The 19,767-nt window shown below is 39.1% G+C and overlaps 1 protein-coding gene across 11 annotated transcripts in view; it reads left to right on the forward strand.

Annotated features, from left to right (window-relative positions):
- LOC307185222 (RE1-silencing transcription factor-like) overlaps positions 1 to 10,729 on the forward strand; it is a 228,639-nt gene extending 217,910 nt beyond the window's left edge. For all 11 annotated transcript variants that reach the window (XM_079919139.1, XM_079919141.1, XM_079919140.1 and 8 more), the window contains one exon: positions 3,838 to 10,729. In XM_079919139.1, the coding sequence (XP_079775265.1) occupies positions 3,838 to 5,786 (1,949 nt within the window). In that variant the 3' untranslated portion in view covers positions 5,787 to 10,729. The remainder of the gene's footprint in view (positions 1 to 3,837) is intronic.
- Positions 10,730 to 19,767: the final 9,038 nt, after the last annotated feature.

Raw genomic sequence — 19,767 nt, forward strand, 5'->3', positions numbered from 1 at the left:
TTGCTGTGGCTGAAACTTCCAAAATTATGTTGAATAATACTGGTGAGAGTGGAGAACCTTGTCTTGTTCCTGATGTTAGAGGAAATGGTTTCATTTTTTCACCATTGAGAATTATGTTGGCTGTGGGTTTGTCATATATAGCCTTTATTATGTTGAGGTAAGTTCCCCCTGTGCCTACTTTCTGGAGGGTTTTTATCATAAATGGGTGTTGAATTTTGTCGAAAGGTTTTTCTGCATCTATTGAGATGATGATACGGTTTTTCTCCTTCAATTTGTTAATATAGTGTATCACATTGATTAATTTGGGTATATTGAAGAATCCTTGCATTCCTGGGATAAACTCCACTTGATCATGGTGTATGATCCTTTTAATATGCTGTTGGATTCTGTTTGCTAGTATTTTGTTGAGGATTTTTGCAACTCTGTTCATCAGTGCTATTGTCATGTAGTTTTCTTTCTTTTTGACATCTTTGTCTGGTTTTGGTATCAGGGTGATGGTGCCCTTGTAGAATGAGTTTGGGAGTGTTCTTCCCTCTGCTATATTTTGGAAGGGTTTGAGAAGGATAGGTGTTAGCTCTTCTCTAAATGTTTGACAGAATTTGCCTGTGAAGCCATCTGGTCTTGGGCTCTTGTTTGTTGGAAGATTTTTAATCCCAGTCTCAATTTCAGTGCTTGTGATTGGTCTGTTTATATTTTTTATTTCTTCCTGGTTCAGTCTGGGAAGGTTGTGCTTTTCTAACAATTTGTCAGTTTCTTCCAGATGGTCCATTTTATTGGCATATAGTTGCTTGTAGTAATCTCTCGTGATACTTCATATTTCTGCAGTGTCAGTTGTTACTTCTCCTTTTTCATTTCTAATTCTATTGATTTGATTCTTTTCCCTTTTTTTCTTGATGAGTCTGGCTAATGGTTTATCATTTTTCTTCTCAGGACTACTCCTTTTAAGATTAAAAAAATATTTTCTTAAGCAAAAATTATTTTCCTCTCGCCAAATACTTGATGGTTACTATGGAGGCACTTTTTTTTTTTTGGCTGCACATCCTTCAGGATCTTAGTTCCCCCACCAGGGATTGAACCTGTACCCCCTGCAGTGGAAGCGCAGAGTCCTAACTGCTGGACCACCAGGGAATTCTGTGGAAGCGCTGTTTAATAGCTGGGTCATTTGACACATTTTATGGTTTGAGAGTCTTTTTATGAATTTTAGATTTTTTTTTTTTGGCCACTCCAGGCAGTATGTAAGATCTTAGTTCCTCCACCAGTGATCGAACCCGTGCCCCTTGCATTGGGAGCTCAGAGTCTTAACCACTGGACTGCCAGGGAAGTCCCTAGAATAATTTTTTAATAATTTTTATTAAGGTTTAATTTACACATACCAAAATGCACGCATCTTAGGTATATGGGGCAGTGACTTTATGTTTTCTCTTGTTTGACTACACCATCTAGGTGGAGACATGAAATGTTTTACCACCTTCAGAAAAGTTCCCTCCTTACCCTTTCTAGTCAGTACTCCCATAGTCCCCCCTCAACTGATACTCTGACTTACGCTAAGAAATGTAACATCTTTCTGTAAAATATTTTTGAGATAGATTTCATGCTGCATTTTCAGAACTCTAAATTTATTGCTGAGTAGTATGCCCCTGTTACTCACTAATTAAAATTTCCCTTGTTACTCTTTCTGGGCTCTTCTTGATAAGCATGTGTAAAGCTTGTAAAACTCCCTTTTTGAATTTGCCTTACATCTATAAATTCATTTGGGAAGAATTAAACAGACATCTGACATTTATAAAGATGAAAAGCAGGTAAATTTTACCAGAACTGGAAAAGGGAATTAAGTTAAAACTGTTGGTACAGGGCAAAAGAATTTTCATTTAGCTAGGTATTAATAAGCTAAACTTGATGAATTGATTTTCCAATACAAGAAGGATTTGATGGCAATAAAGCAAAAATGGGGGTGGGGTGAATGAATCAAATAAATGATGTCACAGTTTTATACAGACTCCTAGGAACTCCCATTCTCTGACCGTTTCACAGGTGGGGGCTTGCATCTTGTTTGATTCTGGCTGTGAAAATACTCTCATTCATTAGGGCTTATAAAATGATGACATTTTCTTTATAATTCTTTTAAGAGCACAACTATTTTCCTGAAGAGATAAACTCCATTTATCAGCTGTTTGTTTACTCAAAAGTAGGATTTATGTACTAAGGCAGGATAGGCACATGAAATCTTCCCTTTTGTTTACCTATTCTAAAACTTACCAGTTCATTCCAAAAGTGATGCATTACAGGTAATGTGTATTGACTGCTTGGCTATCTATCCTTTGCTAAGAGCTCTATGTGGATTAGATTATTTATAGTTCACAACACTTAAGAATATTTTACAGATGAGGAAGTTGAGCCTTAGAGAGTTTTCAGTACCTTGCTCAAGACTTCACAGTAAGTTGCAGAGCCCATATTTGATCTCCGCACGTATTTTTACTGTAGGACAAGTTTTTAACCGTTATGTCACATACCTTTTCCCCATTCTGTATCTATATATGTTAAGTAAATGTCTCCATTCAAGTCATTCAATGGAGAGGACAAGATAGGGCGAAGTATAGAGTGATGTAGCATATTGTTAGAAACCTCTATTTATGAATCTGTTAGTGGATTAATAATGGAAAAGAGTTGTCCAGTTAGCTGCGTTTACAATCTGACATGGGCAGATAAGTTTTTGTTTTGTGATCGAGTATTCTATCATCAGACATTTTTTAATCATGTAAAGCTCACCATCTACATGGTTTTACTTCATGTCTGAGTAGTTTTGCTTTATGAAAACATTAAATAAGATTTGATGTGAATTTGAGAATGTTTGAGAGATGAATTTTCATAAATGTCAATTTCCATTTTTCTGCTATGCATTCCATTGGACCAGTGGGGTATGGATACCATTTGGTAATATTTGCTAGAGTGTGATCTAGATGGGTATGTATTCAGGTAGAATGAGTTAATCTTAATGCCTTTAATTTGGGGGTTGGGGGTGGGCTTCTAGTCTTGTATGTACGTGTGATTACTTTCTTTGCTAATTTTATATACCATATATATTTGTATGCCCCTTTTCATTTACCTAGTTTCTTTGCCCATTCTTTAGAAGAAGGTGGGAGAAAATCAAGAAAAGATTTCTGACTTGTTATATTTTTGCTGCAGAATAGAAACTCCAGCAGTGAAAAAGTTTGCTAAGTAAAACTTGACTCAGCTCTTGCCACGATGCACAAAAGGGTTAAATTTAAAGGAAAATCCTTTTTGCTCCCTGAAGACAAAGCATTCTTTTAAAACTTTCACACAGAAGGTCTGGGAGTGTAGCCTAGAGTGTATAATATTTCTTTTGAAGTCTCAAGGTTTATCTGAACTGTATGGGATTTTTCTGTTCTATTCCATTATACATTTGTTTTAACTAAACATAAAAACTTTAAAATTATCTTATCTCTTTGAGTGCCTTTGCCCCAAAATTAACATCAAGAGCCCAAGTCACTTTTCCAGTAATTGTGTATTTCTTGATGAATCTGTGTCCTTTATTAGTGCTGGAGAGCCCTAGCTTGATGAACTTTTTTGAAGATGGTGATTAACTGATATAATTATTCTCCCATTTGTTATGAGAATCAATGTCAAGAGATAGAGGAAGGATATACAAATAAATATGGTAAATGTAATTTGCATGATAAAGTCTTCAAGAAATAGTTTTGGTGGTTTTTTGTTTGTTTGCTTTTTTACATATATCCAATTCCTTACAAGTATGCTTGAGTAAATCTTGAATTCATTTCTTAATGTATGCCTTCTGCAACGTCTCTCGTTTACCTTCAGGTGAGAAGCCATTTAAGTGTGACCAGTGCAGTTATGTGGCCTCTAATCAACATGAAGTAACCCGTCACGCAAGACAGGTTCATAATGGGCCTAAACCTCTTAACTGCCCACACTGTGACTACAAAACAGCAGATAGAAGTAACTTCAAAAAACACGTGGAGCTACATGTTAATCCACGGCAGTTCAACTGCCCTGTATGCGAGTACGCAGCTTCCAAGAAGTGTAATCTGCAGTATCATTTCAAATCTAAGCATCCTACTTGTCCTAATAAGACCATGGATGTCTCAAAAGTGAAGCTAAAGAAAACCAAAAAGCGAGAGGCTGACTTGCCTGATAACAAAATCACCAATGAGAAAACAGAAACAGAGCAGACAAAAATGAAGGGGGATGTGACTGGGAAGAAAAACGAGAGGTCTGTAAAAGTGGAGAAAAAAGATAATGTTTCAAAAGAGAAAAAGCCTTGTAGTAATGCCTCAAGCCAAGTGACTACGAGAACTCGCAAATCGGCACTGGAAGCTAAAGAGATGGATGTGCACCCAGGAAATAATGCAGAAAAAAGCTGTAAAAGCAAGAAAAGCAAAAGGAAGACAGAAGCTGAAGCCCGTTCCTTACAAGAACGTGTGAATGATGAGGAACCTGTGACAAAAAAGAAAAAGAAGGCAGAAAGCAAATCCAGAAATAGTCAGGAAGTGCCGAAGGGTGACAGCAAAGTAGAGGAGAATAAAAAGCAAAGTAGTTGCATGAAAAACAGTGCAAAGAAGAAAACTCTGAGAAGTAAATCATGTAAAAAAAGCGGCAAGCCTGCTCAGAGGAGGCCCACTCAGATAGAGCCTCCTCCTCCCATGGAGTCTGCTGAGGGGGGGCCTGTTCAGACGGAGCCTCCTCCCGCCGCCCCCCCATCTCCTCCTCCTCCCCTTGCCCCCGAGCGGCATGCTGAGGTCGAGGTTGTTCAGACGGAGCAGCCGCCTCCTCCCCCTCCACCCCCATCTCCTCCTCCACCTCTTTCCCCCGGGGGGCATGCTGAGGTCGAGGTTGTTCAGAAGGGGCCTGTTCATGCGGAGCCTCCTCCTCCCGTGGAGCCGATCCCCAAAAGGTCTCCTCACAAAGATAATGGCAAGGAAAAGTCCAACATGCAGAGTGAAATGGCGCAGAAGGAGCAAGTCCTTATTGAAGTTGGCTTAGTGCCTGTTAAAGACAGGCAGGTTCTAAAGGAAAGTGCCGGTGCACAGGATCTCTTACCACCATCACCACCTCTGCCAAAGGAAGACTTAAAAGAGGAAGAGTCAGTAGACCAAAAATTAGTCCCTGCAGGCGAAGGACATAAAGAAGCTCCTCTTCAAAAAGTGGAAGCAGAAGAGGCAGATAAGAGTCTAGCTGGTCTTGCTGCTGTTACCAAGGCATCTGCCAGTATTTCATCCTCTGAACAAAACTTGAATATGCCAGAGGGTGAAACTTCAGATGGTAAACGTCAGGCTGACGCTATGCTTTGTGAAATGAAGATGGACGCTGATGAGAAGAAAACAGAGAATCCCCCCGGCAGAGACTCGGCGGTTGAAGAACCAGCTTCACCACCACTTCTTCCTCTACCGCTAGAAAAATGTGAAGCAGTGTCCACAGCTACTGTGGCATCACCTCCTGTCACCGTGGCAGTAAATGAGTCTCAGGAAATGGATGAAGACGAAGGCATCCACAGTCATGATGGAAGTGACCTAAGTGACAACATGTCAGAGGATAGTGATGACTCTGGATTGAATGGGGCTCGACCAGTTCCACAAGAGACTAGTAGAAAAAATGGAAAGGAAGCCTTGGCAGTCAAAGTGGCCGAGGGAGATTTTGTTTGTATCTTCTGTGATCGTTCTTTTAGAAAGGAAAAAGATTACAGCAAACACCTCAATCGCCATTTGGTTAATGTATACTTCCTTGAAGAGGCAGCTCAAGGGCAGGAGTAAATAAACTTTGGGCAAGGCTTCAGTTCTTAGTTTGTAAGGTCTGTGACATTTTGTATTCATTTGTAGTAATAGACAACCTTTTGTTTTTAAAATTGCTTTAATTAGTATCCAATCTTGATTTTTAAGTGGCATTCTTTTCCTTAGGAATCCGTGTACCTATTGATGTACACATTTTAGCAAAGCCAAGGGAGTTAGTGTAATAAACCAGCAGACATCTAAATCTATTAGCTTTTGCTTTTAATTGAACCCAGAAGGCCAAGGTGGTATTAGAGCATTCTATCGATTTGTTCAGCTATAATTTGTGAGTTTTTTCCTCATGTCTATCTTCCTGTTTCACGTTAGTTTATTCTTAGTTCCTTGTTTAGCTCTGTAAAAATTAGCATACTTAAATAGCAAATTACTTGAAGAATTTGCCTGCTTTATATAAAGTTAGCACTTTAAAATTGTTTTAGAAATGAGAAGAGACATTTAAATTGAAGAGAAATTCTCCCAACAATGGATGTTATATCAGTCCAGGTATTTACTTCCTGAGTTTTGATCAGTATATGTGTTTTGTGTATGTCAATCGTCATAAAAAGTGGTTTTGGTGGGTTTTTTTTTTTTTCGGTGCTTTAATGCCTTAAGATGTTGCACATTGTTGTTTTTAACCTATGCAGTTAAATTTTTTCTAGAAATAGCATTTGTGTTGTAACACTTTATATCTATATATGCATGTTTATTTTGACCTCTTTGGAGGGATGCTTAAGTCTTGTTTGCAAAAGAGCAGTTTTCTTTTCCCCTGCTGCAATTGTCTTTTTTGCAGAATATTAGTCTGTTCAAATTTGTGAGCAAATGAAAGATGCCGGTTCAGTCCATTGATTTTGATTTTAACATCTTATATCTATGCCAGAATCTGTATTTCATATAAGTTATTTATTTTAAATTGATGTGGTGAATCACAGCTCTCAGTTTGAACTTTACAATAAATAAACCACTAGGCTCCATACTGAATGGATTTTTATCTCAAGTACCAACCGTAAGTAAACTTTTGGCCTGTTTTAGTAGATTTGCTTCCTAAATGTATGGTGTTAAATCGTATCTTAGAGGAAAACCTCTTCTCATAGATGGTTGGTGTATTTATGGCTACTCCGCTGAATAAAGAACTGTAATTTTTATCTGGAAGCTGCAAATCTGGAATTAGGAGGCATAGTTACTCCTTCAAGTTATACAGGATTATCAGTTTGTGAGATTCCAAAGCCATAGCAATTATGTGGAAAACCTAGGATGAGAAAGGGTAGTATGAGTGCTGGTAGACCAGCTGCTACTTCCTGTGAATTCAATGAAAAAGGCCTGGTGAAAGTTAAGTTCAGTCCAGATTAAAAAATCATACTTTCTCAGGGATGTCCTGGCTGTTCCCGGGACAGCCTTTTTCTACAGGTGAGGCCTCAAATGAATAGAAGCTATTCTGGTGTTCCTACAGGACCACTTTGTATGGAAAAGAGTATGTACCCCATATTTGTTAGTTGGTTCTTTGGCCAGTCACCAAAGAATATGAAAGACTCTAACATAGGTTTTTTTCCTTGCTGATAAGTTATTCATTACAGTAAAATAAAATATGATCCCAGTAGGGAACTTTGATTCCGATCCTCCCATGTTCTATTCTGAAGTAACCACTTTATATTTCATTTATTTTCTTTTGTCTGGTGATCTCTGAGGCAGGTTTCAGAGTTTGGCAATGCAACATGAAAGATTAGGAAAAGTATTAAAGTGTGGGTAGAAAACTTATTAACCTGAGAGTGAAATTTAAGGTAAAAGACATTTGAACCTTGGAATTGGCTGGGAGGCCAAAGATTTAAAGAAGCAGAAGATTTTCTCAAGACATGAGTAAGTTGTTTGTTACTGGTGTGTGTTTTGTTGAATTGTAGGTGAATTCTCAGCTCTGACAATCATTGTCATACAGATCAATCTGCAAATATTTATGTTTTAAAACTTAAATTATAAAGCTAGTTAAACCTTTCTAACAACTAGATTTAATATTCATGGATACATTTTATGTTAAAAAGTTACCTTTTACAGTACATATGAAAATATTTGTGTTAAGTTCAAATTGGAGATTGGGAATCAGTTTGGGGAAGAGGTTTTGTGGATTCTTTGACACTTCAAAAGAAAAAAATATGACTTCTGGGGAATTGGACTAATTTTCTTATTTAGATTTAAAACTAGAATTCCAAAAACAAAAATGTGAAGGAAATTAAAACCCCTTATTATTAAAGTGATCTGTGAAAACATTGTTACTGGAAATTGAATGAACTTGAGGCCTTTCCTCCAGAAAACAAGGACTTGATTGTCAGGCCTATATTAGGTTCTGAACCTTAATGCCATGTATTTGTTCTTATTAAAAATTGTTTCATTGAAAAGTATATTAGTAATATGAACTTCTGGTCTAGTTGGGAGTTCTTCCATTTGAAAAATGTGCTATTTGCATGAGACTGTTTGAATCTTTTTGTTTTCTCAGTTTCCCCTCCACTGGATAGGATTGAAGCTAGACTTTTCCCTTTTGATAACAGAATAAAAAGTGAACATCTTGTTTATAAATTGATGTTTAGTATTAGAGTGAAAGTTGAAATACTTAGAATACATTATAAGCCTAATGCTAGGTAGCCTTGTAAAAATAGATCTCTTTTAACTATCTTCTGCACCTATATTCACATTGCTTTTCAAGATATTTTAAGTTATATTTTTTTCCTCTTTTCAGAGCTGCTTCTTTGGGGCTCTTTTTTTTTTTTTAAATTGAGGTGTAATTCACAAAGGGCTACATTTTATTGATAAGGCTTCTTATAACTTGCTAGATGTTTTGCTCTAGTCTTCCAGGAAGGGCCATTTTATTTTTTAGAGTCATTTCTAAAGTCATGTGGTCCTTAACTTTGGGGACTCTTGCATCTGAGTGCTAATTCAGATTTAAGCCTAAGTAACCTCATTGCCTCTCACCCCATGAATGTTGACAATGGATGAAATACTTTGCTGTAGTTCTGGACTAAAATGCTGGGGAAGAAACTTAATTTTCTTTTTTGCACAAATCAGGAAAACAGCTACTGTGCAGAGTTTCCTTTTGACCTCAGCAGATGAACTGGACTGATAGTGTTAATTCAGATTTAAGAAATTATCTGAATCTTGGTTTGAGTTGATTCGGGATCTACATGCAATATTAACTAGATCGGATACCTTTTATATTTTCACATGTATGCATAGGCTTTCCTCACCCTCATCAACATCCATTAGTTATTGAACTTTGTGAACTGGCATTGAAACATTACAACAATGTTTTGTTGCACCAGTTTTGTAAAGTTTTACAGTGCAATACCTGTTACTTTTCAGAGACAAACCAAAGGTTAATTTCTCAAGGATCTTGCTGTTTGCTTTAGCAGCATTTGATGGAGTATCTTTTTTATATATATATACATTTGTAATAGATGAAAAATAAACCAGATTGCAAATCCTTTTTTTTTTTGAAGCAAACCATGTACCAGGTTTTTGGTCCAAATTGTGTAGGATAAGTTAAATTGCATTCTATTAACCCATATGAGTGTATTTCTGTATGCATAGTTATGATGAAATAAAGCTTTAAAAAGCATTTTATGCCTTTGTTTATTTTTGGTACATCAAATGTCAAGGAAGCCAAATTTATTTGACCGGAGCTGCAAGTGTATTAATAATTCTCAAAATATTTTCCCCCTGATAACCTAGAAGTAGAAAGGTTGTGGAAGTCTTTATTTGGGGTAAACAATCCAGTGGGTAGTAGTCCAAATCCTCTCTTCCTATAATCTGCATTCTGGGAAGTGGATGTGGAGGTAGGGGAGAAACAACCTGAAGACAATTTTATAGGAAGTTTTATGCGGTAATATTTTCCAAACCACAGGTCCCCTTAACAGTTGTAATATACACGTCCATTCTCAGTAGCAGGCCTGGTATCAGTAAATTTTCACGCACAATTGGAAAAAGATGCATTGAAGGGAAAATAAGATTAAGTTACATTGAGTGTTCACTGAATGCTAGGGCAGTATTTTAAGGATTTTACTCTACTAGTGGAAGTCTGAGATGAAAGTGAAATCCAAGGGAAAGTGATAAGCCATACTGTAGTAAGGTTCTGCTTCCTTTGTTAATGGAAATAAACAGTTGTGCTTTATGTTGAAGGCTTAGGTATTTTTGGACTTGAGAGAAAAGGGAGAGTGAGTTGGAGAAACATCAGAACAACTGGATTGCATTCTGTCCTGATGTAGCAGGTGACCTAGAAGATCGTGAGTCAGGAAAGAATGCATATTTTTTGTTGAATTGATGAGTGATTCACCCTCTTTCCCCTCCTGCAAGACTTTATCAGCGAAAAGCAAAATGAATTTCCACCATTTATTTTATTGGCATGGTGGAATCGATAACAAGTATGAAAATTTCTGCCTAACTAAGGATATATGGGGAGTTTATCACGAATATATAAATGTTATTGATGTGTGACTTGGTTTGTTACCCTCAAGTTACAAGTGTGTTTGGTTACAAGTGTGTTTCTCCAGTCCTTTGCTACTCCTTTCTCAGTCATCCATTTTACGTTTACCCTTTGGCCATGCTTGTATTCTGCTCATGTCTCACTAAGGGCTTGACCCTAGTTTGTAGGCAGAGTTAACGGTACGGTAGTATGAGCTCCCCTCCAAGAGTACTTCAGAGGTCTTGTCTTCAGCTCCATAAGGGCAGGTTGGTGAAGATGCTAAGGATAATGTACTGATCTCTGGTAATCGGGAAGTTTCAGTGTCACAAAATGCCTTTTTAAAGGATTTTGATGCTTGCTGTACTAAGTGCTTGGTTGGCCTTGCAATTAGAGCTGGTTCACGATGGGCCTCTTACTACTGTAATTGGGCAAATCATTTTTAACTTTACTGAACCTGTTTCTTCATCCAGAAAATGGGGGCATATGGTACTTCTATCCATAGAGTGGCTTTTGAGTGTTAAATGCTTTTGTTGGTTTTTTAAATATTTTTTTTGTCTCTGCTGCATGGCTTATGGGATCTTAGTTCCCCGATCAGAGATTGAACCTGGGCAATGGCATTGGAAGCACCGAGTGCGAACCACTGGACCGCCAGGGAATTCCCGAGTGTTAAGTGCTTATTAAGCACTTAGCCTAGTGCTTGGCATGTAGTTTTAGTATTAAGACCTTTTCCACTAGATAACAAAGCAAGTAAGTATCCTTAAATATATAAAGTGCTTCCTCTGTTTGGCATTGATTAAGTTGTATAAGCCACCTGCTTCTCTTCCATGTCTTGCAAAATAGCTTTTAATGTTAAAGTAGTATGTGGGTTTTTGTGTCAGATGATATTGTAATCTCCACTAGAGTCAGAATGCTTTTGTATTCACTGCTTTACTCAAGTACCTAAAACAATATCTGGCCCTTAGAAGGGCAAATAGTTGATTGCCCAGGCCAAGGATTGTGTTTGTGGTGTTTTTCTGTGTGTGTGCTTCTCCTTAATTTCAACTAATTAATATACAATGGTCGTTTTACTGTAACTTAAAAATTCTGGTAATACAGAAATCTTGGTTCATAGACGTCGGTATTGTCTGGATGCATTAGCAAGGCAAGGAGGAGAGTTCACTCAAGTAGCAGGAAATAGCAAGTCTTGAGAAAGCGACTTTAAGAAACAAATGTTTAAACTTACAGAGAAGTTGGAGCAGTGGTACCCTGAAATCTTGTGTACCCATTATTTGGATCCACCACTCACATTTTGCCTTCTGTATATTATGTGTGTCTTATGTGGTGGACCCCCAGAAATTAAGTTGTAGGCATACCCCTTCATCTCTGAATACATCAGTTTGTATCTCCTAAGGATAAGGGCATTCTCTTGTACAATCGTACTGTAAAAATCAAATTCAGGACTTTAAAGATTGGTGTAGTTCAGACTGTGCCAAATCGCTTAATACTAATCTTAAACAGTCTCCCTGTTCCTAATCCCTCATTGTATTTAGTTGTCACATCTCTTCAGTTTCCTTTAATTTGGAATAACTCCTTAGCATTCGTCCTTCACAGCATGAAGAGTTGGAAGCTGTTTAAAGAATGCTCCTTAATTTGGATTATTCTGATTGCTTCTTCATGCCTCAATTCAGGTTATGCATCTTGGCAGGAATAGTAAGTACTGGTGCATTACGTCAGAAGACACATGATGCCGTTATTGGTTGTGTTAATTTTTACTATTTGGTTAATGTGTTGTCTACCAGATTTCTCCACTAAGTTATTATTTATTTCCCTTTGTAATTAACATTCTGTGGGATGATATAGCGAAATTATCTTCAACAAACCCAGTGATTTTAGCGTATATTGATTTTTTGCTTGAGTCAATTATATCTTTTATGGTAACTGATATTCTCTATCAAAAAGAGCTTTCTTTCCCCTTTCCCCATAGACCCAGGTTCTTGTTTCTGTGTTATCTCACAGTCATTTGTTTACCCCCATTCATCCTGTGGGGTTGGGGGAGGGTGCCCTTTCAGGCTTCCTAAATGAGACTCTCGTGAGACTATTACACTGAACGACTGAAACTCAGATTTATCACATTTCTCTCTGCTTATCTTGTAACAGTGCTATAAAATTTATGAAAGCTTGATGGAATGCCTTAAGGATTAAGTTGTGGAAATTTACCAGTGGTCAAGATTCTACCACCAGAAGGGGCAATTTTAGAGAACAGAATCCTAATTCTTATATTGATTTTGAAATACCACACCTTTCATTTCATTTTTTTTTTGTGCTCTAATTACTTTTTAAAGATCACATAATGCACGTACAACTGCATACTTATAAAACTCAAACACGTTAAAATCTATCTTGACTAGCTCTCTTCCTATTAGTCTTCTTACTCTCATTTGTTTCTTAAGAATTAAATACTGTTAATGGTTAATATTAACTCTTTACCTCCATATGTGTATGCATGTTAAATGCTTGATTTCTATGCATTTTACATAACTGAGATTATTGATACTCTGCAATGAGTAGAATTTGGAGATCTTTAGTCAGTATTTAGGACTATTTTCATTCTCTACAACTATCGCATCATGTTTTATTGTATGGATATATCTGGTTTTATCACTTTAATTATTGCCAAAATTGGTTGACACTTTGGAAGTACTTTGAGAGTGGACGCCATGTGAAGTGAGTGATTCAGGGAACCCATAATATCTTACAGCCTTACAAGTTATGTTTATGCTTGTGTTCTTAAGATAGAACTTCTTTCAGGGCTTCCCTGGTGGAGCAGTGGTTAAGAATCCGCCTGCCAATGCGGGGGAGACGGGTTTGAGCCCTGGTCCAGCAAGATCCTACATGCCGCGGAGCAACTAAGCCCGTGTGCCACAAGCTAGAGCCCGTGAGCCACAACTACTGAAACCCACAGGCCTAGAGCCCATGTTCCGCAACAAGAGAAGCCACTGCAATGAGAGGCCTGCGCACTGCAAAGAAGAATAACGCCCACTTGCTGCAACTAAAAAGCCTGCGTGCAAGCAACGAAGAACCAACGCAGCCAAAAATAAATTTCAAAAAAAAGGTAGAACTTTCAGATTTGCTAATAGTAATCATGTCTTGCACTCTTTATGTTCAAGTTTTTTTTTGTTTGTTTTAACACAAGATGTATATATTCGGGATGTTTAATTTAGTGTTGCTTATAATAACAAAATGATGGATAACGTGTTCATTTAACATTCATCATTTATGTGGTAAGGGAGTGGAGATAGCTTAGATTTGCATCTGAATGGAGTTTTTGGTCATCTTAAATTTAGGAAAGTAATACACCCACAGTTAAAAAAAACCAAACTATTCCTAAAAGATTTATGATGAAATCAAAATCCTACAGCCTTGTGTTCCCTCCTTTTCTCAGTCACGTAGCTGCTCTATGTATCTGACTCCTGAGGTAAATTTAAGTCAGCATCAGATTTCTTATTTGATAAATTTACAATGGATTCTCTTCACATAGGTTAGAATATATAGCATGTTATACTGCATTTTCCTCAAGGTGATGAACATGCTGAAACCTTGTGGTGGATGAAAGTGGCCACAGATTCTTTGCAGCCCTTCCAGTCAGCTTGAGTCTGTGCTGCCATTGCGACTTGCTTTGACCAATAGAATGCAGCAGAGTGACATTGCGTGATTTCTGAGCTTCAGCCTCCAGAGGCCTTGCAGCTTCTACTCTCATGCTTTTTCTGAACATGATGACCTTGTGAACAAGCCTGAACTAGCCTACTATAGGATGATATTCTAGGTAGAGAGAGGGACCCATGGAAAAAGGTCCAGGTTTCTCACCTATTACAGCCATCGCAGCTGAAGCTTCTGACATGGACTGAGGTCTGTAAATGCATGTCCCTATAGAGCAGAAGAAACACTGAGCAGAGCCCAGATTAAACTGCCCAACTAAAGAGCCAAATAGAAGCTGTTTCAAGTCACTAAATTTTGGGGTGGTTAGCTGCTCAGCAACATATGTGGATACAAACCTAATTATGCCCTCAATCTGGTTAAAAAAGAAGCGTTTCCAATTGACAAATGAGTAACTGTACCTAGAAGTTACTGAAGCCACGCTGAATGGTAGAGTTGGTGGGTTAGTGGGACTGCTAAGCATTGTTATCTTTTATTGAACAGTATTAGCCAACTCCCTGTGCTGCAAATCTTCAACACATTCCTCAGAATTACTTTATGTAATAGCCTTAGTTGTCCAGTGAAAAACAAATTTTTTTAGCTAGTGCTTCAATAAAATACATCTTTCATCCGATATTTTAAGGGACAGTCGTCCCCATTTTTCTAATTTTCCTTCCTGTTGAATATTTAACCATAGTTTAAAGTCAAAGACAGGAAAAAAATCTTTTTAGGCCAGATGTTAAATGCTGAGGAAAACTGGAGATTAATAAAAAGCCTTTAAGTGGGCAACCAGGATCCCCTTTTAGTGAAAGTAAGATGTGAAAAGGAACAGGAAACAGGATGAGTGCTACACAAGTACAAAAGACAAGGCCACTTAAGTTCAGGGCCAAATTTTGTTTTTGAAGCTATTGGTTTTGTGAATAAATACGGACCACCAGTTCTCCTATGTCACTAATAGGATCAGGATTTTAAATAGGTTTCTATTTTAGGATAGTTCAGTGATCTAATTCTTTGGATGTTTGCATTCCAAATTTCCTGTGTATGTAATTTCCTATTTTCTTTTCTTTTCTTTTTTTTTTTTGTGGTACGCGGGCCTCTCACTGTTGTGGCCTCTCCCGTTGCGGAGCACAGGCTCCAGACGCACAGGCTCAGCGGCCATGGCTCACGGGCCCAGCCGCTCTGTGGCATGTGGGATCTTCCCGGACCGGAGCACGAACTCGTATCCCCTGCATCGGCAGGCGGACTCTTAACCACTGCACCACCAGGGAAGCCCTCCTATTTTCTTAATCAGGATTGTGGGTTAGGATCTCCACTCATGCTGTGATCTGTCCGTGGTACTTGGCAAAGCTCACTAGCAATGTGAAAAGATTCCCAGCCAGCTATGAAAGCACTTTCGTTTTAAAGCTGCCTGAGATGGTAAGACAGCATGGAAATCACAGTGGGACACTTGTTTAGGTTTGGGCAGCATTGCTGAAGTAAGACAGCAAGGGTGCAGCACACCGTGCGTGCACACACACGCACACACACGCACACACACACACACCAGCTCTGAGGAATTGTTTTTAGGAATATTCTTCTCAGGCTGGAATTGTATATGGGAGGATTCAAAGGAAATTAGGAAGGGTCAGTAACACAGAGTTTACAAGAAAATTGTGTCATTACCTTCTTTGGAGGCCTTCAAAGTGGTTTTCTTTTCTAAGATAACACATTTCCCTCCTAAGGTTGAAAAGTTCTCGCTTTTAGATTTGTAATGGATTCTAGTAAATACAGGAAGTATTGTTGGGTGGTTAAAAACCTGGGTGTTGTTGGAACTTTTCTGTCCTGATTATGATGGTTGTTAAACGAACCTATATGTATATTAAAAATCCATAGAACTGTACATTGAAAGGGGGAAAAAAAAGTCATTTTTACTGTATAATTAAACAAACCCACAGGGTACTGGAGCTTGTGTTTGAATCACGGCTCTGTCACTCATTAGTTGTGTGACCCTGGGCAATTACTTTTACCTCAGCTTCATCTCTAAATACAGGTAATAATAGTATATACCTCCTACATGGGGTTGTTCTAAGGATACAGTTAACCTATATAAAATGCTTAAAACAGTGCCTGGCTCATTGTATGTGCTAAATAAGGGCTAGCCACTAGTATTATTATAAGAATGTAAGGAATTAAAAGAAGCTATATGGGCTATCATGTGATCATAGCAGCTAGGAATAGTCTCAAATACAACTATCTTAAGGTATTGCATTTAGGCAGGACGGGAAGAAACCCTAGAAATGTGTCAGTGCTACTAAGCAAATTTAAGTCTGCTCTATTGCTATTTTTCAGGGAAGGCAAAAAACAACACCCCAAATAGAAAAGTTCTCTCGTTCTAATTCATTCATTCCTGTACTGAATGCTGGCTGTTTTCCAGGGAATTACTGAAAAGTTAGAAAGGATCTTGGCAGTCTCTCATGTCCAAAATTACCTGATGATGTGTTCTCTAGCACATGTATCTCTGTGTGGCCTCAGTTTTCTCAGATTTACCAATACTCCTGGCCAGATGTACTGACTGTGATTAAGCATCATACCTGTTGCACCTACCAGTGAGAATATTATGACCAAATTCTTCCACTAGGTTGATTAGGCAGAAGGTAAATTCTGAGAATTGTTTGAGAAGCAAAAGCAAGCTTCTGCAAAACAGGAACCTGGGGCTCTAAGCCATGGGTATATTAAGTATGCTCTTAGGTATATTCAGATCATGAAACTCCTGTACTAAATGAGAGAATATCGATGGTCTTTGACATGAAGGGGAAAAGTGAGGCATCATTCCTATATGATGTTAAAACGTTAATTTTCTTTCTTTTTTTTTTTTTTTGCAGTATGCGGGCCCCTCATGCTGCGGCCTCTCCCATTGTGGAGCACAGGCTCCGGACGCGCAGGCTCAGCGGCCATGGCTCATGGGCCCGGCCGCTCTGCGGCATGTGGGATCCTCCCAGACCGGGGCACGAACCCACATCCCCTGCATTGGCAGGCGGACTCCCAACCACTGCGCCACCAGGGAAGCCCCTAAAATGTTAATCTTTAGCCATTCCCACCCACTACAGGGCATCAGTGGGGCAGACAACATGACAGAGACATTAAGAGCAGGCAGAGGTGCTATCTATTGGATTCACGTGAGTCTGAAGTTTTGTTTTTATTGTTTAAGCACTACTCTTTGACAGTTGAAAGAAAACAATCCCCCGGGGAGGAGGAGAGCCGCCAAGAGAAAATGGAACATTCTGAGAAAGAATGGAAATGATTCTATTGCTCCACAAGACAGAGCCAAGTGGGAGGGAAGCCAGGGTAAATGGTCAGAGGCCATCGACAAAACAGCTCGCCTCAGCTTCAGTGCTGGGTTCCTACTCAGTGATTAACAGCTCTGCCATGTCTGGCACAGCTGGAGCTCCAAGTTAGTCATCTGCAGGAAACTAGCCTTGATTTCCATTTTGCAAAAAGCGTCTGAGTGATCAAGAAACACAAGCACACAGGATTGCATCTTGTGCTCCACTTCTTGGTTGTCATGGGAAGTGTCCCAAGTATCATAAACACATTTGGACTCTGGGGAACTACACAGTAAAGCCCTGATGATTGGTAGGGCTTGCTGTTTATGGTAATTAAAAATACAAAATGTGTTAAGCTTCACTTTGTAACTTTGAAGAAAATGCTGCTGTTTTAAAGGTGACGGCAGGGGTGGTGGGAAGAGAGATGGGGGTACTTCAGCCTCTGTCCTGTGGACAGGAGGGGGCTGTCCTGACACCTTGCCATTAATTTCTACTCTTTACTAATTCTTGCATGCTGCCACAGTGTAAATGATTAGTGATGGAAGGGCAGTCTTCGCACTTAGTTCAATGGATTAATAAGTGTCAGTAAGCTGGGCTTCCCTGGTGGCGCAGTGGTTGAGAGTCCGCCTGCCGATGCAGGGGACACGGGTTCGTGCCCCGGTCCGGGAAGAGTTCACATGCCGCGGAGCGGCTGGGCCCGTGTGCCATGGCCACTGAGCCTGCGCGTCCGGAGCCTGTGCTCCGCAACGGAAGAGGCCACAACGGTGAGAGGCCTGCGTACCGCAAAAAAAAAAAAAAAATAATAAAGTATCAGTAAGCTGACTTAGAAACCAACACAGTAAGAGAACTTTCTTATAGCAAATCCGCTGTGGATCAGTTGGATAGACCGGCAGTGATCCTTGGCTGCATTAGGTTGGCAGAATGTAAATTAATAGCAGATTCTAGCAGCAGTTAATTGCCTTATGCTCAGAGGGCCTTTTCTTTTTTCTGTCTGAGGTATTGTAACCACTCTTTCCTGGCTTTCCTGCCTGTTTTTGCTGAGAATCATAAAAGGTTAGGACTGAGAAATATATAGTGTAACTCCCTCATTTTATAGATGAGAAAATGATGACCCAAAGAGACTGATATAACCAGAGAAACTGAAACTTACTTAGTAAATTGCACTGGTACATTGCAAGGTACATTGGAACATTTTTTAGATACTCCTTGGTCAAAACGTAACCATTGAATTTTAGAGGTAAGAGAAACCTGAGAATATAAGTTATGAACATTTAAAAATGGAATCTTTGCTAGTAGAGAGGTGTAAAAGCCTAGAGAGAAGATAAGGAGGGAGAAATGTTCTGCTCTCTAAAATACATTATAAGTTTTCAGGGTAAATACAGCATCAGTTTTGGGGTTCTGTATTTTTCCACAAATGCCAAGTTTACCATATTTTCTTCATTTAATCTAAAGATTCAGGCCTAAGCTCCAATCTATGAACAGTACATAGAAATATAATGGTCACAATTTTAACTTGTAAAATTAACAGTATTTCATTCTCTCCAAAATCATCTAAAAATCGACTACCAATCATTTTCTCAATTTGGGAAGCTACCGCCCTCTAGAGGGTGGGTCTGGAAACGTCAGGGGTACTTCTCAACTATCACAATGAGGGATGGGGCTGGGAAGTTGCTCCTGGCCTTTCATATCTGGGAAGGATGCACATAAAGAACTACCTTCCCCAAGATGTCAATAGTATTCACTTTGAAACTCAATGAAAGTGAGATCTACAGAGTTTTGACAAGTTGCATTTTAAAACATTGACCGTTTATCCTACAATGACTTACTTAGTGAGAAGGGAGCTAGAGTGTACACGTTGACAGAGACCATGGGACTATTGAGAAGTTCATGCTAAACCTGAGTCCATAGGAAGCTCATGGATCTGCGTTTCAGTCCACCTTACTCCACGAGCGTTTATCTCAACATTGGGATCTGGGACTTGACTGGCCAGTTCATTGTCCACAGCTCTAGTGCCACTTACTCTATTAGGAATACAGAAAGGTAAAGACTTCTGACTGATGTAATGTTATACAGTTTACAGGCAAATGTTGATAAAATGGTTAAAGTGCTCTGATCCTTGCAGAAGAAACTCTGAATGCCAGAAAAACATAACATGAATTCTTTTCTAAGATTTTCAGGCCCTTTTAGATTATGTAAGAGAAACTTCTACTTGTTTTCCCGTTTCCATTCTCCCTTTCTTCCCTTAAGTAATACAAGTCCGAAATCCCCATTTCCCTCTACATCCTCCAGCTTCCCCATGGCGGGTGCGGCCATGTAAGTGTTGACCAGTGGGCGCTGTGATGTGGGCAACTTCCAGCACTTCCCCCTTCTTTTCAGTAGGGGAGCTGCACGCTCTTCACTCTCTTCTCTTTTTGCCATTGCGAAAGGATGACAACTTGAGCAACCACCTTAGACCCAGAGATGGAAGCTGCGGCATGGTCCCCCGGTTGGGTCCCTGGATGACTCTGTGGAGCAAAGCCAGTTACTCGCTTTTATCTCATTTCAGCCCATGTAT

The sequence above is a fragment of the Stenella coeruleoalba genome (genome assembly GCF_951394435.1).
Source record: "Stenella coeruleoalba genome assembly, chromosome: 4".
NCBI lineage: Eukaryota > Metazoa > Chordata > Mammalia > Artiodactyla > Delphinidae > Stenella > Stenella coeruleoalba.